Raw genomic sequence first — 25,127 nt, 5'->3', positions numbered from 1 at the left:
TGAAACTACTTCGGAGAGAATCACACTGTTAGATTGTACCTGCATTCATGCCTGAGAAGAGGCTGGATCTCTTCTACTTGTATACCGAGTTTGCAAGCTTCTCTGTGAAAAGACGAGGAGTAAATGGGTTTCAGAGGGTGTAGCTGAAAAAGGACTATAATTAGAATGTGTTGGACCCTGTTAATGATATGTTAAGAGTACAGGTAACCTCATCGGCGACCGGTGCTTCAGTCTAGCTGCTGTTAATTTTCTGGGTTTCGGGTTAGAAAGATTTTTAAGATGAAAGAGACTAGCAAGATGAGAGGGCTGCTTCCTTGTTTTTGGTGGTTTGACATTAGAGATCGTGGTTCACGGCGGGAAAGATGGGAGAGAAGGACTAATCTCTTTCTTTCTTTTTCTTTTTTTTTTTCAAGTGATATTTTGTTATTTTCAAGCTTTATAGCTTTTTAATTATTATTTCAAATATAATAATAATAATTTTATAATTAAATAAGTATTTTTATTGATTTTTCTGTTGTTAAATTTTTTTTATTTAAACCTTGATATTTATAAGTTTATTAGATTCTAATTAATCTTGTTAAATTGAATTAGCTTAATAAAAAATAAAGCTGATAATATATTTCATTACGAGATTTAAATTTAAAATATTATTTAAAAAGAAAAGTATCTAGTCATTTATAATTATCATTATTATATTTTTTTACCACATTTCAAAACTCAATTATAAAGTATAATATTTAAAAGTTTAATTACAAAGTGAAAAAAAAAACCAACCTGCTCCGAGTACTTTTCCGTCACAATTTCCGTCACAATTACATAGAGAAGTAGAATCAATGGATGTTTCCTTGTAAATGAATAATCAAACTTTATTTTTTTATTTTTTTTATAAGAGTATTTTAATTTTATATTCATGATTATGAAGTTTTACAGTTTTTTTTTAATTTTACCTTTTAATATTTAATTTTTTGATAATTTAGATAGACTTAAATCATTTTTTTTATTATTTTTTATTTTTTTATCATTTAAATTATTAATTAAACTAATAACTTAGTTGTTGAATTTTTTTTATTTTAATATATTTTTTATATTAAATTTTGTTTTTACGTAGCTTAGCGCTGAAAACAAATCTAAATAATAGACTTAAAAGTATAAAGTAGAAGTTCAAAGCATTTAAGGGTGTATTGATTTGAAAGTGTTTTTAAAATAATTAATTTTTTTTGAATTAATTTTTTTTTATATTTTTAAATTATTTTAATATATTAATATTAAAAATAATTTTTTAAAATAAAAAATTATTATTTTAATATATTAAAAAAAACATTTTAAAAAACAAACAACAACGAAAACACAAAAAACGGCGAATGGGAATAATTTAAAAAGGAGTCGTTACTGATTTGAAGCGCGCTTTCACTGCCTTTCGCTTCTTCAATTTTTTTTTTTATATAAATTTCCTTAATTAATAGATAATAATAATAAAGCCGCGCAAATAATAGTGAGAGAGAGCAGCAGCAGCAACAATGGGCTCCTCTTCTCCTTCTCTTACCCTTCTTTACTCTTTAATATTTGCCTCCTCTGTGTTCCTCTCACGTGCCACTCTCAAAGGTAATCAACCTTCTTACTTACTTTGTTTTGGTCGCTTCCTGATTGATTATCACGATCTGTTGTGATATTTGGAAATTAAACTGCATGTCGCTGTCTGGTCCTTTTCTTTTTCTTTTTCAAGCTTTTGGAGATGAGGCTGCTGGCATTTCAAATCCATACAGTATATTTTTTAATGGGATTTAATGTTTTTATTTATTTATTTTACGCTGTGATATTTGTAGTATAGTGAAGAAGAATTAATTGGATTATTTGAGGTTTTATAAGATATCAATTTTTATTTATGGGGTTTTGTTAGAAATCACTACAGGTAGGCACGCTTGGTATTATTATTTAGTGGATTTGATATTTAAATCAGATGATGAACGTAAAAATATTTCGTTCGATAAAGAAATGTTGCCGTATTGTGGCTGAATAGGTGTCTTTTTCTTATGCCATTTGAGTTTTGGAAGGTTTAACGGGATATGAAATTTCTTGATATCATAAACTTTGGAAGAAAACTCTTATCTGGGTGGTTTTCTTTTGGGTCTTTATTGGTAGCTCTAGCTTGCCTTGTGCTGTTTGGCTAATTTATGTTTTTCTTCATGTGACTGAAAGCATTTTCTTTGAATTCTCAAAAAAAAAAACAGTTGTTTTGAAGTCTCTAACCTTCTATTGTACTTTAAGTGATTTTTTTTTGGCCTTTGAATGATTTATGCTTAACAATGCTTTCTACAATTACAGTTCTTGACCCTGAGAATCCAGCTCTGGATGTCACCCCGTCTCGCTTGCATGGGCATGTGTTTAGCCGTGATGTTTTCTTTTGTGAACGAGTTAAAGTTTCTGGTCACTCGAGATGGAAACTCAGTAGTTATGCTAGTTCATTTCGAGTTACTTTGGCTCCATCTGCAGTAATACCGGAGAGAATGCATAGCAAAATTCAGGTTTGCTTTCACCGGTAAGTGAATTTCTTGACTCTTTTACTGCCTCTCTTGTTTCTCAGTTTGATATACTTCCTATTACAGAGTGAAAATTTTCTGTCTCATCCATGGAGCACTCGCAGGAATGCTTCCCTTGGATTATGCCAGTGTGAAAAGGATGATTGGAGGGCTGTTCAGAACGGGCTGTGGAGAACTGCCATGTCTCCTTATGTGGAGAGATATGTTGATGTAAAGTTCGCTGGTGATACTTCTGGATCTGTTTCAATCGCTGTTGATGAAGGTTTGGTTCCCCTTGTTCCCTGTCATGTTCGTTTTTTCACTGTATTGAAATTTCCTTTACTGATTCTGATTAATTGTCGTTTCCGCAGATTTACAGCAATGGCGCCTCATGTGTCTAGCAGCTGGATTTGTTTTACTATTGCTGGCATCAATTGTCAGCAGTTGGGTTCCCTTTTATTATTGCACTTCAATGGCTATTGGGTTTTTTCTGGTCATTATATTCCTTCTTTTTCAGGTACATAAGTTTGGTTTTGTTGTTTTCAGATCTTTCTCCCCCTTTCTCCAATGTTTTTTTTTCTTCTCTCTTTGCCAATGTGGTATCATCAAATTGGTTTCAAATGCATAACCCAAAAACAGTTTTCAATAAAATTTCTTGAGCACTGATGTTATTTACTTGAAATATTGGTTAAGGTTCCAAATGTGCCAGTATGTCCCTGATTGAGTTGTGGATAAATAGTGATAGATATGGAACCCGTGTATGTCCCTAACAAAACATACAAATGTTGGCAAATAACATGTTGTTGCTGCATCAAAACATATAAATGCTAACTAATTTGACTAACATTGAACTTGGTAAAATGAAATGTTGAATAATTGAAATATGAGATAATTTAGGGATACACATTTAATGCTAAGATTAAGCATTGAATTTCTGGTAGTAGATCCATAATCAAAAAAGTGTTTGTGATTGTCCCAGAAGAAATGAAATATTTTCTTCATGGAATGGGCTGTTTGCATTCCGTGTTGATTGTTCTACCTAACATGCACCAAGCCAAATGGGGCCTTCACACCTAGAGCTTATAATGAAGGGGATTGCCATGATATTTTGTTAGCTAAGCCAGCTGCTTTTAGGGACTTGAGTTGTATGGAATTGCATTTGCACGCATGGTGCATTATGCAGCCTCCTTGTGTCAGAATGGATATTTAGTGGCATCCTCATGAATTTTCAAAATTGGATTCCCTAGACTATTCTTCAATTGAATCCATTTGCTATTTCATTTCACTGATTTGTGGTGTTTGTTATCAACATATACTGTCCAAGTAAAAAAATTGTTCTGGATTTCTGAAGTTCCATTGGATTTGATGCTAAAACTAATATGTTGCAAGAGGTCAACCCTGTAGAGTTTGATTATCACTCAAGATTCAAGAAGGTGCTAGTTTGGCTGGCTTTTGGTTTCCGTGCCTCAATCTATTCACTGAAAAAAAGTTGGAAGTTTCGACAGAACAGTTTTTTTTCTTTTTCTTTTGGTAATTAAAACAACATTTTATAATATTGCTTAGGAATATTATTTTCAAATAGCATCACTCTGGAACATTGATGTTGGTTTTGTTATAATATATTTTGGTCATATCACTGATGTTCCTGAACATTAATATGCTTTTAATATATTCAAGTTACAATTCAATGCCTGCAATTTTGCGATTCTATATTTCATCTTAGTTTTTCAGCTCAACATTTTATAGATACACTTATTATGTTTTCCTTTGCTCTAATGATCCAGGGAATGAAATTGTTGTCAACTGGAAGGAAAAACTTTTTCTATCTTTCCATGTATGGATCAGTGGTGAGTTTGCTTTTACTTTAGCTGTAAGTTCCAATATCTTCTTATCATTTCTTCGCACTTGCTCCCTTTTTTCAGATAATTTTCTTTTTTCTTTAGTCTGTGATGCATAGCTATCTTTCTATCCATCTCTGGTGCAGCTTGGAGCTGGCACTTTTGTTTTACATCAAACTTCAATTCTGGTAAATTCGATTCTTGTCAATTTTGGGCTGAGTGAAGAGATGCACTATCCAGTAAGCCTTTCTCTTTTGCAGAGTTTTATAGCTTACTTGCAATTACAGATTCAAGGGAATCAATGTTTTAGAGCCATTCCTGCAACGAACACCATCTCACCATGCAAGCACTCCCATATTGATACTGCATTAAATCTTTTGGGTACCTAATGCCAACAGCTTCAATTTCTCATATTTTCTTTTGGAATATCCATAGAATTATCCACAAGCTACGTTGGCTGTTCTAATAGGCTTCTTAAGACACATATTTGGCATTACTTTCTTCTTTTGATAAATGTGATTTATTCAGATAATATTTAAAAATTTTGATAAAAAAAGAGAGATACAGCTTTTACTTAATTCAAAATCCCCTTCTCTCAAAGCACTTATACACAAAGAAAAGAAGGGGAGAACCAATTGTGTGCATGTGATCCTTTTTACTATATTATTCTTCACATAAAGTTTATTCTTTATTTGCTTCTTCCTAACTGTTATTTTCTGACCTTTCCCTATTTCACTACAGGTCTACATATTTGTATTAGTAGGGATTGTTCTTGCAGGAGCTGGTTTAGGGTACTGGATGGTGAGGAAATTTATAATCTCAAAGGATGGGAGCGTGGATGATGAAGTAGCTCAGTTTGTTAAATGGGCAACACGCATTATTGCATCCACCTTTATTTTCCAGGTATGACATGTGTCCAGGTTGATTCCATTGCACAATGTTGAACTAAACAAAGATTTCTAAAGTTGTTCAAATGCCTCAAAATTGAAGAATCATCATACAGCTGCAGCATTTTACAGATATACCTGTGCCCCATTGTACATCCACACATATAAATACAACTATAACCCATGCATGATGATGGCGTGGATAATGAAGTTCACCTATTTACAATGAATACCCTCCGTTTGTTGCATGGATAAATCTCTTATGCCACCACAGTCCACAGATGCATGAGGGGACTTGTTTAATTTATATATAAAAAAAGAGGGGGGTGGGGGTTACTTTAGTGCATGAACACAAAAAAGCTTTAATGTTTTAGATAGTAGAAGATGTCATTAAAGAAGAAAAGCTTTATAAATCACCTAGAAAAAAGTTTTTTTGGGGAAGATAGAGGCTACTAAAGGGCCAATGATGCAAGCTTTAATCACTTAACAAGACCTTACTACCTATTCAAAGGTATCCAGTTATCTGTTTTGACAAGAGAAAGTGAGAGAATGGTAATTGGTTATCTGTGACTTACTTCTATTGTATGATGTTCCCCAAGTTACTACTATTATTGGACAAAGAATCTTATAGAGGATGAGGTGATGCCTCAACAGACTTTGATTGTTGTTAGCCAGCCCTTTAGATCATGTTAGATAATTATATTATGTCTTGGGTTGTGTACTTGTGTTGGTTAAAGCTGCTTTTCTGTTCACCGTGTTCTGCTTTGTGCTGAATTCCGTTGTGGCCAGTTGGCCTTAGTTTCGCCCTGTAAGGCAATTCTTTGATCCTTCCAATAATTGTGCCTTATTTTCCTATGACTATGGGATAAGATGAGTCTGTGAACTTGCATACATCCTCTTCACACTCCAGAATCCATGTAGTATAGACTCGACTTTATTCAAAAAGCACCATCATCATTCACTGCCTTAGGCACTGTGTACACTGTCATTCTATTACAATCTTCTTGTGTCTACTAGCTTAGCTTTTTTCTTCTTAGCTCATTTATCTTCTGATGCAAGTGAAGTAAATCTCTTGTAGTTATTTGAAGGACAAATTTTGTTTGACAGCAGATTTGAGTGATGACTGATGTGTGACCTTTCATATTCCTGTTTTCCTCTTCTTTCTCAGAGCACTCTTGATACTCCTTTAGCAATGGTTGCCTTGTTTTCTTCTTGGGCAATCTGCACTCTTATTTTAAAGTGGTGGTATCGAATGTGAGTACTATAATTTTTCTGTCCTTTCCTTTTTTTTCTTAGTAGTGTTGTTTTGAAGTGGATGCATTCCGCTAAAAAGTTGGTAAATTTTGTATCAAATTAGTATTTGGAATCTAAAACAAATTAATTGCCTTGTGAAACATTTTTTAGCAAATTATCTACATTGTGCATCACAATGGTCTTAAGAAAAGTTATTTGGATGGGTGGTTGTAAACCCTGGGAAATAAATGTTTGCGTAAATTGCAAACTAAATAAATGGAAAATAAGATTGAAGAAATTCATGTACAAATTTAAATAAATAAAGACCTATATTGGTTGTTAATATGAAATGTATCCTTGAATGAGGATAATTTATGAGATATGCATGTGATTATAGGAGGGACCACATGCATGGTGCAGCAATAGCAGTAGCAACGGAGCACGAGTCAGCAACAACGGAGCACGAGTAGAGCTTCTACTGCAGGTAGGTGATCCGCACCTATGCTTCTTAGTTAAATTTCATGATTTAACATGTTATTGAGGTGAAATGTGAATTAGCGAATGTTAGATATTATATGAAAGTTTGCGTAATGACATTGTTATTTCGGATAGTATCCCGAATGTATATGTGTTCAAGGTGAGTGGTCTTTTGTGTGAATTGCCAAGTGATGGAAGTATTGCTGACATAGAAAATAAGAAGTGTGATATGTGGCATGGACTAATATATATTTAGTGTATGTTAGGATCTCGGGTAAGGGGATCACTATTCATTGGCTAATATATATTTAGTGTATGTTAGGGTCTTGAGTAAGGAGATTGTTATGCATCGATGCCTATGAGGTGATGATGATACTGATGAAATTGGTATCAATAATGTGTTAGGCGGTAATAGATGTGGTTGCTTTTATGGAATCTTGAATGGAAGTTGGAAATGGAAGATGAAACAATTTTAGTAGTTGAATGAGAAAGAGTTCCAATGGAAACAAAAAGGGAGAAGTGAATAGAATAAAAATACATGTCTACCTTTTTTAAATTATTGAATATTTGTGTTACTATGCTTATTGTGATATTCATGTTTTAATAATGTGTATCTTGTTTCAGGACCATAGCATGCACGACAGGAGTAGATTCTAGCTTTTGTTCACTTTTTGTTATGTAGTTTAGGGAGTATATCCTTGTATTTTGTAATAATGAAACATTTGTATAACTTAATTTGTATAATTAATGTTAAAATTTGAGTAGATAAACTTAACTTTGAAATTCATATAACCATGTTCCATGTATGCATGTTTATCTCATTTATCCCTTTATTTATCCCTTTATAATGATAAATGTTGTTCAATGTATGTTATAAATATTATGGTTGAAATGATGATAATGGTTGTGAGATTGAGATTCAGGATGACTAGGTCATGATTGAGTTATGAAATGTGGGATATTAAAAGTGTAAACATGTTATATGTTGATAACTTGGGACCTTCCGGTATAGGGAAGATTTTGCTGAAATTTTGAAAGACTTTTATATGAAAATTATATATAAAAAAATCTTTGTCCTATTTGCCCATATGTTTGGAGGTGATTTGTTCCGGAAAAATAAAAAACGTTACAGGGTTTGCCGCTCCTTGTTCATAAAGTTTAATCAACAGATGTTGAATTTGGTCAATGTCATCTTGACATCCTATAGTAGAGTTGAAGTTTTTTGAAAAAAAAGGTGAAGTTGGACACATTTCAGATGGTATAAACAAGGTTGTATTATTCTCTGTTTGTAAAGTGCCTGTGAAAGACTTGTTTGTTTGTATGTGTTCTAAATATTTTACTTCGTGTATTAGCATTTAACTCCAGAACTCAACTGTGATTTCATGCAGGGATCAATCAGATTCTGGGGGTGCGCGTGCTTGGGTCCAGCCCACAGGACAGGTGGCAAGATATAGACTGCTGAATTCCTTAGCAGGTCAGGAGCAATGAGCCCCCAGAGGAAGATGCGCAACAGTCCAAAAAGCTCTTCTGCTAGGACCAACTCCCCTGTTAAAGGTGAGTAGCTAGAACCACAATACAGGTACACGATTTTGTTGCTCAAATTGGTCACAGTAAATATGAGCCAATGGATTAGAATCTTCTTGCTTATTTTGTCCTTGTTCTACAATTGCACTTTAGCCATATGCTCTGATGCTAAATATGAAACAATCTCTGACCTAAGAATTCATATAAAACAATCCTATTTCATTCACAAAAAAATGTGAAAGAATTCTAAAAATAATTTTGACAATACAAGGCAAGGCAGTCCCAAAATATTTAAATTTGTTCACAGTTATCCTGATTGCTATTATTATTATATGATCTATCTATCTATCTATCTATCTATACTTTGGTCTTGAATTTAGGCCAAAATCTTCAAGTCAAGGACCAAATGGGCTTAAGAAAAAATTGATTCAATTAATAAGAGTCCAAAATACATGAGCCTAATTCTTTTTATTATATATATATATATATATATATTATTTAGAAAACACTTAATTATGATTAGGTTATGATATAATTAGCGATGAACACAAACCAATTTGATTTCTACAATTGTATCTACTTTCTTGTTTTTACTTTCATTTTTTTTTTGCTGGCTCTGTATTTATATTGCTGCAATCAACCAGCTCTCCGGCTATCAAACTATCAGTTTGGTAGTTCATATCTCATGTATGTGCTAGTTGTTGCATTAGCATTTTTCATTATTTAAGCTAAAACTGATATGGTTCATTTTCTTTTCCCCAAATAATTCTCCATATGTACCATTGATGTCATCTGTTCTGGCACTTTCCGTGCTTATTCTAAAAGATTTATTAATAGAACTGTTTCATAATTGTTTATGTCCTTGAATTCTGTTATAAATGTGCCCCCCAGTAGGTTTCAGAAACATTTAGAGTTTCCTTGCCTGATGATGACCGGAAATTCTTGAGATTTCAGGGCAAAAAATCTTGTTATTTACTCTTTACTTGGATAGAATGTACATGTAGATAACTGATCTGCGTGCATTCCCTGCTACATCAAGTGTATAGTTTTTATTTCCTATTCTTCAATCGGATATAAAATAGCAAATTCAGATGCTTCCTGAGCAATTTTTTTATGCTTCTAATCGATGACATGTTTGTTCATTTATTTTCCATTGTCTTTCTTTAAAAATGTTTTTGGATCATTCAGCAAGGTGCTGAATCCTTGTCATTTCTCAACCTTGTAGCATAGTGTGAGTTTCTTTTCTTGGCATTGGCAGGTTTGGTATCACCATCTTCTCATTCGGCAACAGTAGATAAACAGGATTACTACTCAACCTTCCACAAGACACCAAAGCAAAAGAAGTTCACAACAGCGGGAGGATTTCACCAGGGAATCAACACACCAAGCTGTGGCCGAAGGGGCAGCGTCACCGGAAGTCACCAATTGGATCATCGAGAATGCTGATCGGATTCAACTCCTTCCAAGTGATTATAGCTCGGAAGAAATGGTGGGAAGTGAATCAGACTTGACAGGCGAGACTGTTGCTGGGAGTGGCATACCATGCGGCCTTTATCGGCGCTGAATGGACCAGAGAAATCACGGTAGCAATCAGGGATCAGGTATTTAGATTGTGTTGGAGGTGACACTAGTTTAGGAAATGTAGTTTGCTGCACCAACAAGCCGAATGGATTTTTTTCTAGGATTAGCCAACCATTTGGCTAACAGTTTGTTTCCAGAATTAATCTCCTAAGGACATGCAAGGTTACCTTGTATAAGTAAAAAATCACAGTTGTGCACAGAAGGGAAAGCCATTGTTAGTTCTTGATTACTTTCTGCTTGCTTGGATGGTAATATGCGGTGGGAGGTGCTTCTACTCCCACTACACTATAAAAAAAAAAAAAGTTGATTCCACCATCAATTGATGCTTGTGGTTGTTGTCAATTAAGTTTAATTATACAGTTGAATACTTTTTAACTATAACTTTTTATTATTATTATTATTAAACACGTATTAAAATTCAAAAGCAAAAGCAAAAGCAAGAAGAGGCAGAAAAAGAAAAAGAATTTTCTTTCAAGTGTCAAATCCATCCATGAACATGTAGCCATTGGCAAGGTGATGGAGTTTAGTAAATAAAATGGTTGTCTTGATAAGTTAATTATAAGTAATGAATCTCGTAATTTTGACATTTATATATTGAAATCTCAAAACCAATTGGATCAAGGAATATCTGGGAGTGTGACAGTGAAAAATTTATTTTAAATAAATTTATTTTAAAAAAAATTATGAAATGCTGTTTTGATTGTAATTTTAAAAGGTTACTTAAAATAGTAATGGTTTATTAAAGTGTTTTTTTAATATATTTAAAAAATTAAAACATCAAAATAATTTTAAAATATATAAAAAATTAATTTAAAATAAAATAATATATATTTTTAAATCATTTTAAAAATATTTTTTAAAAATAAAAACAAACATTCTCTTAGGCAGTGTTTAATATGGTGTTTTGGAAGCATTTTTTAAAATATTTATTTTTTTTAGATTTTTTATTTTAAATTAATATATTTTTAATATATTTAGATCATTTTAATATATTAATATTAAAAATATTTTTTTAAAAATAAAAAATAATATTTTAATATATTTTAAAATAAAAAATACTTTTAAAAACAATATCTTTTACCACTGTACCATATTAAAAAATAAGCTATGATAATCAAAGTTGTCAATTCCGTTCTGTTTCGTCTAAAATGACCAAAACATTCCATATCAATTCAAAAAACGGAATAAAACGGAATAATTTTCATCTCATTTTAAATCTTGGTTCGTTCTGGATTTTTTAGCTAAATTTCGGCTGGAATGTTCCAGTTCCATTCCACATATTCCGTTCCGCTCTTGAAAAGTCATTGAATCAAATTTAACCTTGTTCAATTTCATTAATTAAATCACCCAAGCATAAAAAACTCATTTTCATTACTATTTTCAATAACAATAATATTAATAATAATATTTAAAATTATTATTACTATTTTTATTAACAATAATATTAATTTTTTAAAATTAGATTTATCACTAATATATATGGTTTATATTCATGTTATTTTTTTTTCATGTTTATACTTTGTAGGAATTTGAGGAAAACAAGGGATGCTTTAGATTCCATTAGCCTTGATAACATTGATCTAATTTTATATTTAAAATATTTGTGTTAAAACATTTTACTTTTATAATATTTTAATATTTTGTTTAAGTTAAAGATCTATTTAATCTTGATTATTTAAAAATATTTTAAATTATATTAGTTTGATATTATATTTGTATTGCATAATTTATAATTAATTTATTAAATTATATATATAATACAATTTCAAAACAGCATGTTAAAATATTTCAAAATTAAAACATTTCATTTCAATTAAAAAAACAAAATACCTATCAGAATTGAAAACCTTAATGTAATATATCAAACAACTTTAGAAGAAAGGACGCCCACCACCCACCATCGTTCCTCATCATGCAGGCCGGCAGGCCCCACCCTCTCTTTATAAAATTAACCACACCCTCTCTTTCTTCTTCAAAAATCGAAAAAAACTTCCCCTCAAATTCCCAGCACCCAACACGCTCCCTTCTCCTTTCTCAATGCCACCCACCACCTCGTCACCACCGGCATGCACATCCCCGACCTCTTCGCTCTCCATAACAGAAACAGTAAACGGGTCCCACAAATTCACAATTCAAGGCTATTCATTAGCCAAAGGAATTGGTGTAGGGAAACACATAGCTAGCGAGACTTTCACTGTTGGTGGTTATCAGTGGGCAATTTATTTCTACCCAGATGGCAAAAACCCTGAAGACCATTCCGCTTATGTCTCTGTTTTCATCGCTCTTGCTAGCGAAGGCACCGATGTTCGTGCCCTTTTCGAGCTCACCTTGATTGATCAGAGTGGTAAAGGCAAACATAAAGTTCATAGTCACTTTGATCGCTCCCTCGAGAGTGGACCCTATACCCTCAAGTATCGCGGCAGCATGTGGTATAATAAGATTCTGGGTTTTCTTTTTTTCTTTTTTATTGTAGTTTCCTAATTAGGCATCAGAAGAACTTGGGATCTTGAGTAGAATCAATTGCATGATAGAGTAGAGTGATTGAATTTAAAATAGAGTTTGTTTGCGGGCGGGTTGATGTTATTTATGAGCCGTGCTAATTTGTACGAATGCATTTTCCGAGTGATCTAATTCTGAGCCCCGCTTGCAGATGAGACGCTGCCACTTAAATTGTTGTTGGTTTTTTCATGGTCTTCCTTTGTGTGGTTTACTTTGTGGGATTAATGCTCTTCCGCTATTTGGAACTCTCCTATACTATTAAGAGGATATATGCTGTTTTATTTATTGAAATGGAATATTAGAGTTGACTTTGGTGATAAAATGGCATTTTCTGTATTTTCAATTTTACGGCTGAGAACATCTAAAGTTTTAAGTGATCTATAGATTCTTTGCTGATACAATTTTCAGTGTTTTTACCTTTTATTTTGTTGGAATTGGTTGTTAGCGTATGGAATGGTTTCCAGTTCCTATAGCTAAATGTGTGCCCTTTGCCCCCCTCCAGGGGTTACAAGCGATTCTTCAGACGAGCAATGCTTGAATCGTCAGATTTTCTAAAAGATGATTGCTTGAAAATTCACTGCACTGTTGGTGTTGTGGTTTCTGCAACTGATTGCTCTAGATTGCACTCTATAAAGGTCCCTGAATCAGATATTGGAGACCATTTTGGTATGCTATTGGAGAATGAAGATTGTTCTGATATCATTTTCAATGTGCAAGGGCAAAAGTTTCATGCTCACAAGTTGGTATTGGTTGCTCGGTCTCCTGTATTTGAAAATGAACTTCTTGATGCAATGGAGGAAGATAACAGCGAAATAGTTATTTCAGATATAGAACCTAAGGTGTTCAAGGTATCATTTCTTGGAGTGTTCTGCTTTACCTTTAAATAATGAATTATATGTTTGAAGCATGCATTATTTTAGAGCTCAATTTACATTTTTGGTGCAGTCGTGGAAATTATTTGCTCTAAAGATTATGTTAGTCTTTGAAGGTTTTGTCTTAGGTCAGTTAAGTAATTATGTAGACAAAATACAGACATAATTCAAAATTTGCCAAGTTTGGTTAAAATATTCTATTAATCATCCGCTTGTAATGCATAGAATTGAGTTTTTACGCTAAGATACATCCTTCAACTTGAGTTTTATTTCTATTTTTATTTTTGGGTTACAAAGGACGATAATGTTATAAACATCAGAATAGGAGAGCAAGGTATCCTTTGAAATAACAGTGTACCAAAACAAACGAGCTTCTCAGTACTGCTGTTTATCAGCCAGGGAATTTTGCCAAGTCTCTGCTGCAGAAAAACACAGAAGCTAAATCATTAGTGTTACCCCATGGAGTTCCGAAGCCCTTTGATTTGATCTCAGAAAGTGCTTACTGCTGAATGGAGCTGAGGATCAGAAATGACAAGAGAAGATTTTAATTTGACCATTTCCCTCTCTTAGATGTTTTTGATGACATTTATGAGACTTATTTGGGATTGTAAAGAAATGTGTCATGAAATATGTATGAAGAACATCATGTTTATTCACAATGTAATGCTTGTCTCAAAAACAAGCAGATATGAAATTTAAGCTGTGAAATGAGTTTTGGTACCTGTAAAATCATGAAATATTTGGATATCAAATATAAAGGGGCCATTCATAGTAAATATATGTGTGGCCTACAATGGAGGGAAAGAGAATTTTTCGGCCGTGTTTTTTAATATCTTCTTGCATGTCTATTGTCCAGGCTTTGCTACATTTCATATACAAAGATGATCTAATTGAAGACGAGGAACTTTCTGCTTCTAGTTCAACTTCTGTGATATCTGTGTTTGACACATTAACTGCAAAATTGTTGGAGGCAGCAGACAGATATGACTTACCTAGACTCAGACTTATGTGTGAGGCTGTACTCTGCAAGGATATATCTGTGAGTTCTGTTGCCAAGATTCTTGCCCTGGCTGATCGATACCATGCTATGGATTTGAAGTCTGTTTGCCTAAAATTTTCTGCTGAAAATCTTGTAGGTATGTTCTTGTTTTATTTCTCGTTTTCAAGATTTCTATATAGAACAGTTTGGACATTGCTTTACACAAACTGCAAAAATGATGTTTTCTTGAATTTTTGTTGTTCATGTGATTAACTGACTAGCCACACTTGGTATATCCGTTGCATATATTCAGGTTGTACAGAGTTAGACCATCATTTCAATGATCTTAGCAACATTTATATGTTTGTGGCCCTAAAATGCAGTTCTTTTGTGAGTAGCATCTGATGGTTTCTGAGTTACTTGTTCTGTTACTGTATCCTCTCTTGCATCAACTATTGGGACGGGTTTTGTGGCTTATAGACTATAGTTTTCAACTCCCTTTTTCTCTCTTCAATGTTGGCTTTTATTCGAGGCAAAGTCATTCTTACAGAGATCAAATGAATTATGACTATTTCTGTTGCAGTCATTCTAATTTAGGCTTTCTTGAATAGAAAGCACATAAGAATTTCTTATATGAGAGGGGAGGAGGGGGGGGGTATTACTAACCTGTCAGTTTTCTTTTTCTTTTTCTTTCTTTAAATGCTGAATTATTGTTGTTGGAGTGGATTAGATGGTCTAGCAAGTAAGTCACATGCAACCTTGCAAATTATAACCAAGTTTAGTTTGCTCACATGAATAATGATACAGCTTAAGTGCAAATGACATGTGGTGATAAAAGAAATTTTGGCTGGAGGGACAGTTTTTGGATTTCAAGAAAACTACTTCATTTCTCTGGTGGGATGCATAAAGGTTGTTTTTCTTTCTTTTCACTGATGCATGTCTTTGTTTATGTGCATTTGTAGAGAGGGGAGGGGTCTTTTCTAAAGCTGTATCTAGTGGTTGGGAATTCTAGACACATTTCATGCTGACCAACTGACTTAGATGTAGGGTAACTTATCTTTTGTTTGTTGTACATAATTGTATGCAATGAAGTATAAATAAAGCCGAGTTTTTATATTTTAGGCTTGTTTGAAATGAGCAGGACATGCAATTTAGAGGCAATATGTAGTACCTGAAAACTACATACTAAGTATAGCCTTTCAGATTGAATTATCATAGCTGATTTCCTTGGACAGTATTATTTATACCCATAATTGTATCATGTAAAGGCACTTTTTTGAATATGTGAGTCTTTGTTTTGAAAAGAACCTAAAAAGAAAAAATCATGTGACAAAGATATGGCCTGAAAGAGAACTGTATTGCACATTGCCATATCTAGGAGCATGTTTGGGTTGGTATGATGATCTAGAGAAATGAATAAGGTTGTTAGGTAACCATCACCTCTTGTCTGGATTATAAGTAGTAAGGTAAAAGGATGGCAGTCCAATATACATTCAGGATCTATGTAGTTCTCCTCAAACTGGTGGTATAAGATCGAAAGGGAAAGAAATGTTTGTTGAATATTCACTTAGAGAAGTTGTTCTTATCAACAACATAATTTTAACTTATGAAATTTCCTTATAGTAAATCTGCTGATCCTAAATGGTTTCCATTATCTAACTAGAAGATATACTATGTTACCTTCTTTGTCCTCCTAAATTGGTAAAAAGAAAGATTATCAATTTTGTTCCTTCTTCTAAGGTTTATCGCTTCTAAGAGACTGAGCCTCCATATAGCTTGGCACCCATATGTGGTGGGTAAGTGATTTCTTTTTGTGTTTTTTTTTCTTTCATTTTTTTTTGGCGAGGATGTCAAAGAACAATTTCAACTCAAAAGCTTAAGATATTAGGTGAGTCTCCAAGATAAAATATATATTATTCTCTAACACATCCTTTTAAGTGAAAGCTTTTTGAGCTTGAAATTTGTATATAGTCACACTACCTTATGTTATAAATTAATTTAATTAGAAGATAGAATGAAGCTGGTGAGATTCGAACTTATGATCGTTTGGTCAAGTCATTGATACTATGTCAAAAAACCTCTCAACCTGAAAGCTTAAGTTGTTAGGTAAGACATGAAGAAATGATTTATATTATTTTCTAACAGGAGCATTGGGGGATGTAGCTTTTGTTGTTTCCAAAATCAATTGTATAACTCTTTTTAGCCTTTACAAATGCTTTTAAGATTTCACCCAGCAATTTCCCTATCCAAATTCAGAATATTTTCTCAATTTACTTTTTATGTGTTTAGGAAAATTAATTCTTCCATACTATCATCCTTCCACCACCAGCAACATCCAGCATGCAAGCAAATTTGCACACCCACACATGCATTGAGAGTTGCATAAAATATTTAAAGGCAACTAATTTGGTTTTGCTGCACTTTAATTTCCTCCCTCCCTCAACCCTACCCATATAATATAGACATGAAAAATAAAAATTCCTTGTAATATCACAGCTAATTATTTCCTTATTTTTAGCAAATTGCGGTCGAGGGAAATTCAGTGTTCATTTTCCTTGTTGTAGCTCATTAAAGAAATTAATTTAGATTTGTAATGGTCATGATTCCTTATTTATGGCCTTTATATGGGACATAAAAAAATCATCTTAAGCTGTTAGAAAACATGAAATTGATCAAATGAAGAATCATCTCACCAAGCTATTGTAACATGTGCTTGCTTTCTTCTCTTTCCTTTTTACAAAGAATCTTTTGATTGCCTAATGGATGTCAATTCATCCCTTGTTTCATTAAACAAATTCTCAGTACCCCTTTCATTATTGCAACCTTCTTTTTTACATCAGACCAGAAGCTATTCTCAAATGATTTGGATCTCAGTTGTTCTGAAGGCTATTTATTTTTTGAGTAGCATTACCAAATCCTCGACAAGTTTTAGAATCTTGAAAGGATAATGCTACACATCACGAGTAAAACTTAATAAAATTTACATGAATAGACACAATGGCAAGATATGTAATTCTATTCAACTTCAAAGTTATTTATTTCATTATGTTCCTGTAAAATTTGCCAGCTTCTATCTTCATCCGTCCTGAAATTATTCTCTAAACTTTCATGTTTGTATGGATTTCTAAATATTGTTGCTTATCACCATATATTTATTACTTTTTAGCTAGGATCTAATGAAGTATTTGAGTAGGATAAGGAGCGGGAAGGTACAAACCATGAGTCCACAATGTTAAACTCTTGAAATTCAATAGGGGTGCTTCTTGAATCCATTTAAAGCTATGCTCATGAAATCCATGAGAATAAAGGAAATTTCGCAACACATTTTCATTTATTAAATGGCCTATGTTATTGTAGGCACGCCAAAATGTTTAAGAATTGAAATAAGAAAGGAAATCCTGACATAGAACTCCCGACCAAGTTAGCAATAATAATAAAAACCTGCTCATTGCAAATACTAGGATTGGAAGCTTCTTAAATAATAACTTAATTACATGATTTACAAAATTTAGAAATTCCTGTTCCTGTTGTACGCATCCATTATCTTTTTGTGAACATTTATAAAAGAAAAGAAAACTAAAAAAAGAAAAAAAAAACAAAGTTTTTGCATTCTCAACATTGCATTAGTTTATCTATTTCTATTTCTTTCACACTTGACTTTTTATTTGCATGCACTTAGGTGCCCCTAAGAAAACCCCTTGCTTCATCACTATCTTTCCCATTTCTTTTCATCCCAAACTACCAAATGATAGTCTAGTTAGTTGACATAGTTAAATAGAAATAAACTGGTTTATTTTGTTATTTTCTCGTAATTTTATTTGATGTTTAGTAAGAAAAAATATAGTCTAAACTTGTGTAAGGAAATGCCTTAACTTATTTCCTTTTCAACTTGAAAATGCACACCCAATGGTAATCAACCAGCAGTTGCCTTGTTTAGGAGTTAGATACTGTATCCATTAGGCCACTGGTGCTTCTTCATATGTGCAAGGTCATTTAAAAATTTCTATGTAGTTTTACTGGTTTGTTTCTGTTTTATTTAATTACTCTACAGCTATTTGTTTGAAATGGAAGCAAAAAGATTCTTAAAAGCAAAAAAAGTAACGCAAGTTCAATGGTCCAATGTTGGACACATTTGATCTGAAGTCAGGGACCGGGTTTTACACCAACCTTTTAAAATTTTAGCAAATTCCAACTTCCATCACAAAGTTTGCTGGCCATTTTCCAAATGCCACTGGTTGAACTGGTTTTGACTGTTTTGCATTGCATCTCTCTCCATTGGAACCAACAAACTGGAAAAGCTCTTGTCTATAGTATGGTTTGACAGTCTGGTTTGTATGACCATGCTATAGTCTTAGTGAGCTTACATAAAGGAGATGAGAAAGTTGTGTTTATCATTTTTATGAGTCATTTTATGTTTTGTCCTCTGAATTGCTTTAAAAAGCAGTCCTGTCTCAAATACAGCTGTGAAGCTGTCTTATATCCCATTTACAGAAGTATAGTAGAGCCAAGGGCCGTGGACTATGTATAGCACTTATGCATTATGTTTGATCAAAATTTCCATCGTTACATTTACTTGAGGTGAAAAGACTTCAAGGAAGTTGTCTTGCTTCCCGTATTTGAATTCCCCATAATTCTCTTTGCCGACTTTCCATATTTGAACTCCTTCCCATAACTCTCTTTGCCGACGAAGAGCATAAAAATGCTCTTTTTTGCCAACCTTGCATTCTGTATATGTATATTATTTTGTGTTTTGGCTACCTGTCAGCCACCAAAAATAACTTATATTTTCACTGCTGATGTTACTTGTGTTTCGTGATTGCCCAGGTATAATAAATGGTGGCAAATATAATGCCATTTCTTCTCCTATTATCTAATTTTAAAGCCTGGCATATGAATGGGGGATGATGTGATTATAGAACTGATACCGGCACATTTTCTTTTCCTTTGGGATTGTTTTGTGCTGGAGGTCCCAAGGCTACGTCACTTGGAAAGGGATTGGAGCTTAGGATTTTTATTATATATAAGCTTTCCTCAGGGTTTTGCTTGTTCTGATTGTATCATTTGATGCAGCTGTTGTGCAGTCTGATGGTTTTGAGTATCTGAAAGAGAACTGTCCACTACTGCAATCTGAGCTCCTAAAAACCGTGGCAGGATGTGAGGAGGATGTCAGTGGAGGTGGAAAGAGCCGAAGCGTTTGGGGGCAGTTCTCAGATGGAGGTGATACAAATGATAGGAGTGTCAGGCAACCATGGGAAAATGGAGGGGAAAGGAGCCAAAACTTGTGGGCTCAACCTGAAAATAGCAATGGAAGGAGTCCTAGGCAAGAAGAATGACATGAAACTAACCTTGATTTGTATTTTGACAACGGTGGAAAGGGATGGGCAAGTAACCGGGAAAGAGGTAGGAGGAAGACAAGGAACAGTATGAAAACATTGTCTCCGTGATAGAAATGTGTATCCTCCCTTGGTGTTGCAAATACAGCCGAAGACATTTTCGTAAGAACTTGTAATTTATCCGATGAACTTGTGATTTCTCTCCAGAAAAGGTGATTTTCTAATATTCTTCTACCTCTGAAATTCATTCAAAACTGAAATTAACGGTAAAACAATGCTGTAAAAAAATGATATGAATACTAAATCAGGGGCGAGCAAAATAAGTGAATTGTTTAGAATATTTGCAATAATCGATCCAAAAACTAACAGCAAAAACTTATCTAGAAATCAAATTAAAAAAAAAAAAAATCGCAAATGAACATGAAAGTGTCGTACTGCAAATCAGAGCATGCTTTTTTAACCAAAATCACAAGGCTCGGATGCTTGTAAGAAGTTATTTGCAACAAAATGATTCTACGTGTTCCACATACTGAAAATTGAAGAACAAATCTTGTAAAGATATAAAAAAAAGCTTGTTTTTGAGATATCAAGAATCTACAAAGGCATCCTTAATTAGAAATAAATTTTAAGCTATCAGAAGCGTTGCAACTCACCAGCCTACATATCATTTCATGGATTGATTCAACATCATATCCAATTTGGGAAAGGTTTTGTAAACTCTGGACAGAATTTCAAAATTAACAAAAATTTAATTGGGAAATAAAATTTAATTAATTAATAATAATAATAAATGATTATCAATATTTTTATGGAGGTTGAAGTTAATATATATTAACTTGAGTGGCCGGTCATGAGCATAGGGAGGGAGGTAAGGATTTTGTGAAAGTTCTACTAAAATCCACACTAAAATTAATTAAAATAAACACTAAAGAGGGTTAGATTGAAGTGATCAAGGGGGAGTTAATAGAGTTCTAAGTTAGGGTTTGGAGTTTTCTTGGTTAGAAAAAGAGGAGAAAGGGACGGCAAGAAGAGGGGAAAAGGAGGAGAAGCGAAAAACTTATCTCCAACACTTCTATCACCATTTTCTTAGATTTTAGATGGTAAGTTAACTTGTTTTAAGTATGGATACATTTATTTTGATGAATTGATGAATAATCTTGTAACGAAACATTGTGTAAATGATTAAATTGAATGAATTGATATGTTGATATTGGATTTTGATGTTTTATTATGCTATTAGAATTAAATGGATAATTGAGTGATGAACCAAAATTACATATTAAAAAGAAAAAAAATTGGTCTCTCTCTTTATGGGCGAATAAAAAAAATTAGAAATAATTTAGTTTGAAATTTTATAGCAATTGAAAATAAAATTGGATTATTTGGGTTTTGTAAAAGTTAATTAAGAGGTAATGTATATATGGGTGTCAGCTAATGGATAAATTTAGGGGGTAGATGAATTAAATTTATTTAATCAATGTTCGATTATGATTAACAATATAAAATAGTGAGGGATGAATTTTTAAGAAAAGGCATGTTACTTCAAAAATTAGTGATATGAGAAATATTAAAAGATATAAAAATTATTTTATTTTATTTGGATTGTTTACTACAAGAGAGTTCTAAGACTCTAATATGGTGTGAAGATTTGAATATTTAGTCATGGATTTTATGATGAAATCTTAATAAAAAAACTTTGAGAATTTATGTGATTGGTTGTGTTGTAAAATAGGTCGTTGAGACTATACAATAGTAATGAAGTACTAGTTGAGTTTGAATATTTCAATTTTTAACATATGTTATATCTAAATAATATGCTTATATGCAATAATAGAGTTATTTTTTTTTTTTTATTCTAAATTCTATAGATATCTCAGCAAAATTTCCCCTATATTTAAAGAATACTAAGTTATCGATATCTTCAATCACAACTTAAAATTTACAACACCATAAACATGGACCCATCCTCCTTAACCTTATCTTACATATACACAACTCAAAATTATCATACAATAAATTTTCTTCTATGAAATATAAATAATAAATTGTAAAAAATCAAAATGATAAGAATATAAAATATGTGATAAGAAAAATAAATGCATGGTACTGTATTTAAAAAGTTTACAAAATGATTAATTTACATAATAAAGTTAAGGATTCTACTTATTATACATTAAAAGTGTGAGTACAAAATATATCTAATACAACAAAATCTACTCTTAATATATCAACCCTGCCCTACAGTGCGCGATGATTATGCAAATGACAATAATAAAATAATAATAATAAAGTTTAATAATGAAATCCACAAGCGCACACCATCATTTAAATAAATTTTAATAAGTTTCGACATACTAATTATCTTTTTCTTAATATAACATCTTTTCCCTTCCAATCCAAAATCTTCATTTCTTTACAAGTATAACCTTATCTCCCTTTCAAAAGTCATATTTAATATTCACAAACACTTCATCTCATTGGTTTTCTTCTAGCAATAGAAACGATATATTATTAACTTTCATTCAATTATGAAAGTAACATATAATGGTTTCCACTCAACGATGAAAATTACAAACACTAGCTTTCATCTAGGTATGAAAGCAACATAACAATGACTTTCATTCATCGATGGAAGCAACAAACATAGCATTGGCTTCCATTCAATGATGGAAGCTACAAACATTGGCTTTCATCTAGGTATGAAAACAACATAACAATGACTCTCATTCTTCAATGGAAGCAACAAACATAACATTGGCTACTTTTTTTTTTGTTTCAAGAAAACAATACGCATTGGCTTCTCTTCAATAATGGAAGCAACAAACATTGGTTTTCCATAAACCCCTTATCAAGATACGTTTATCAACTTTACCAATGTTTTATTAGAAATATAAGATATAAGGCTATAACTTTTATGAAGGATGATGAACCCAGTTTTGCCAGTTAGGTATAAAAAAGTACTCCTTACAATAATATGTGGAGTTGTCTAGTAGGTTCTAGGTTAGACCTTTCATCAGTTGTTTGCCTATATTTGGAGTTTTATAGCTCCAAATGATGCAAAACCAGTTGCATTTGAAAGTTAATATTCATACCTATAACTTCCATAAAGATAGGTATACCATATTTTAACATTTTAAGAGTCAAGTTACAGTTAGAAGTCTAGTGACAAATCTATGTTTTTAGCTTATCACTTTAACAAGTAATTAAGTGTTTTAATGTATCTCTTCATCATTCAAAACACCTATTTCCTTTCAATATCTTTTCTAATACCATTAAATATGAATCTAACATAAATTAAACTAATCAAATTTACCCTCTATAGGCAAAAATCTCTCAATCAAACCATGTCAAATGACTATTCATAGTAAACAACATCATTCCACTATAACAACATCAAAACACATAACTAAGGTTCATTTCTAATAATTATATCACACTCTTACTCATTAGATACACTAATAGTCTTAGTAAAAGTAATTCTCACCTTCAAATCACAATATTCAAGAATAATTTGTAAAAAGAACAAACTTTTATCCACTTCTATTTCTTCCTCTTTTCCATCCCTTGCTTGTCATGACCCAGTCTCTGTCAAATCTACTTCTTCTCACTTCCCCTCATATGATATGTCTCAATTTAGTATTTAGGAGGTTTATCTCTCACAAATTTAAAAGGTTTTCCTTTAATTTTCTTATTTTCCTGTAGTTTTTCTAAACTCTCTCAAGCTCTCTCTTTTTCTTTTTCCCTCTTAAATGGCCGAACATAGGCCATGTGTTTATACCCATTTCCTTATTATTGTCGTAGCCATCATTTTTTAAATACTAATTTTTACCACACCTATATATGGAACTTCACAAACCAACCATTTTTAATACCAAATAATAAGCTATTAATAAGTTTCACGATTATGAAGGCAGAACAACATTCAAAACAAAAATCAATTTTGGATTCCATGTCATAAGACCTTTTGTTTTGTTTTTCCAATATTCCCTAATAGTTATATGAATTTTTAGGTGGATTATTAGTTGGAATAATTTTTTTGATTTGGTTTGTCAAAGAGTCTTTTGTGTTTGTAAGCTTGGTTTTGCATTAAGAGTTTGTAGAATAATCATCATCATGAGTGTTGATGCTACTAGTAAATGTCAAAGATTTTTGTTAGTTTGGCTCGAGGGAGGCATTTGCTAAACTTGATGTTTGGGACTTTATCATTCTTTGCTCTCTCCTACATCTTCAAATAATTATTAGTGTAATTGGAACAAGTCTAGGTTAGTTTGCAGGTGGTGATGGCAAGGGAGGAGGAAAAAGCTATTTATGCTTCAGTGATTTTATTTTTATTTATTTATTCCTTATTTTAATGCAACAATGACACTTTAATCATTAATTGGGATATAATGGAAATCTTATAAATATTTTAAAAAAAATTATTCACTTTTTTTTTGTGTTAGTAAAGATGTAAAGTGTTATACAATTTTAAATATTGACTCTGCTTGATCTATTTTTAAAATTATAAAAGCAAAGTATAATCAATAGTTTTCTATAGAAGGGTCAAGGAAATTTTTTCTTTTTCTAATAATTTTTTTTTTATCATATACTTGATCTATATAAACTAGATTAGAAAGATCCCAAACAAGGATGACAATGGACACCAACAGGTAGGGTTTGGTATTATTCGGTCATGAATTTGAAACCAAAAGCTATTATCCATCACTGACCCAGAAAAATCAACAGATATAGATTTTAGATAATCTTGATTGAGTTTTTGGTATTCATTCAATTACCTATAATATAGGAATTTAGAATCTTATAAAACATTTTTTCTCTTTCAAATGATTATATTGGTGCAAAATGGACTATATTTAAAAAAAAAAAGGTTTTATTTTTCCCTATATAAAGGTCCATTCCAAAATAAATCAAATCATAACTTTTTCAACATAAAGGTGGCCTCAAGCTCACCATCTATCAAAAAGTATAATTATACACAACATACATGCAAAATAATAAGATCACAAAACTTTCTTGAATATATACAAACATCCCCCAAATAAAAAAAAATTCCTTGCTTTTTGTTTTTCTTACAATCCATATTGTATTAGTAGCTTAAGTACATATGATAAGTTTATTTACATAACATTAATTTATTTTACTAAATTCTACCTAATGTGGAATAACTAAGAGGTATTTGGAGTGTGATATCAAGATAGAGATGGTGGATATAATGTATCTATAAAACATATAGAAGTATAGAATATATAATAAGTATATGAGTATCCATTTCAAGTAAGAGTTTTACCATACTCTGATAATAACATAACATTAAGGGACCTTTCTCGAGCATATTCAATCTACACCATATTTTTAATTTATTCCCCCCCTTATTATACTATCATTTTC

The 25,127-nt window shown here is 32.2% G+C and overlaps 2 protein-coding genes across 11 annotated transcripts; both read left to right on the top strand.

Annotated features, from left to right (window-relative positions):
- The first annotated feature begins 1,385 nt into the window (after nt 1-1,385).
- Nucleotides 1,386-10,285, top strand: LOC133668209 (uncharacterized). Of its 8 annotated transcripts, none has more exons than XR_009833649.1 (11): nt 1,389-1,602; nt 1,724-1,762; nt 2,323-2,536; nt 2,642-2,799; nt 2,888-3,033; nt 4,301-4,363; nt 4,501-4,593; nt 5,096-5,257; nt 6,872-6,958; nt 8,340-8,530; nt 9,734-10,285. XR_009833649.1 is itself a non-coding variant. In XM_062087976.1 (11 exons), the coding sequence occupies exons 1-10, from the start codon at nt 1,518-1,520 to the stop codon at nt 6,942-6,944; spliced, it is 1,119 nt and encodes a 372-aa protein (XP_061943960.1). In that variant the 5' UTR covers nt 1,393-1,517; the 3' UTR covers nt 6,945-6,958; nt 8,340-8,476. The 8 variants fall into 8 exon arrangements, 4 of the variants coding, with proteins under 4 accessions (XP_061943962.1, XP_061943960.1, XP_061943958.1 ...); XR_009833648.1 differs by having other exon boundaries at nt 1,390-1,602; nt 8,340-8,505; XM_062087976.1 differs by lacking the exon at nt 9,734-10,285 and adding an exon at nt 6,410-6,495 and having other exon boundaries at nt 1,393-1,602; nt 8,340-8,476.
- Nucleotides 10,286-11,966: 1,681 nt separating this feature from the next.
- LOC133668441 (BTB/POZ and MATH domain-containing protein 4-like) lies at nt 11,967-19,973 on the top strand. Of its 3 annotated transcripts, XR_009833711.1 has the most exons (5): nt 11,967-12,485; nt 13,058-13,403; nt 14,284-14,563; nt 15,214-15,315; nt 19,477-19,705. XR_009833711.1 is itself a non-coding variant. In XM_062088293.1 (4 exons), the coding sequence occupies exons 1-4, from the start codon at nt 12,094-12,096 to the stop codon at nt 19,507-19,509; spliced, it is 1,047 nt and encodes a 348-aa protein (XP_061944277.1). In that variant the 5' UTR covers nt 11,967-12,093; the 3' UTR covers nt 19,510-19,736. The 3 variants fall into 3 exon arrangements, 2 of the variants coding, with proteins under 2 accessions (XP_061944277.1, XP_061944275.1); XM_062088293.1 differs by lacking the exon at nt 15,214-15,315 and having other exon boundaries at nt 14,284-14,559; nt 19,477-19,736; XM_062088291.1 differs by lacking the exon at nt 15,214-15,315 and having other exon boundaries at nt 11,975-12,485; nt 19,477-19,973.
- Nucleotides 19,974-25,127: the final 5,154 nt, after the last annotated feature.

This window comes from Populus nigra, chromosome 11, assembly GCF_951802175.1.
Source record: "Populus nigra chromosome 11, ddPopNigr1.1, whole genome shotgun sequence".
NCBI lineage: Eukaryota > Viridiplantae > Streptophyta > Magnoliopsida > Malpighiales > Salicaceae > Populus > Populus nigra.
This window is presented reverse-complemented; position numbering and strand designations above follow the sequence as displayed.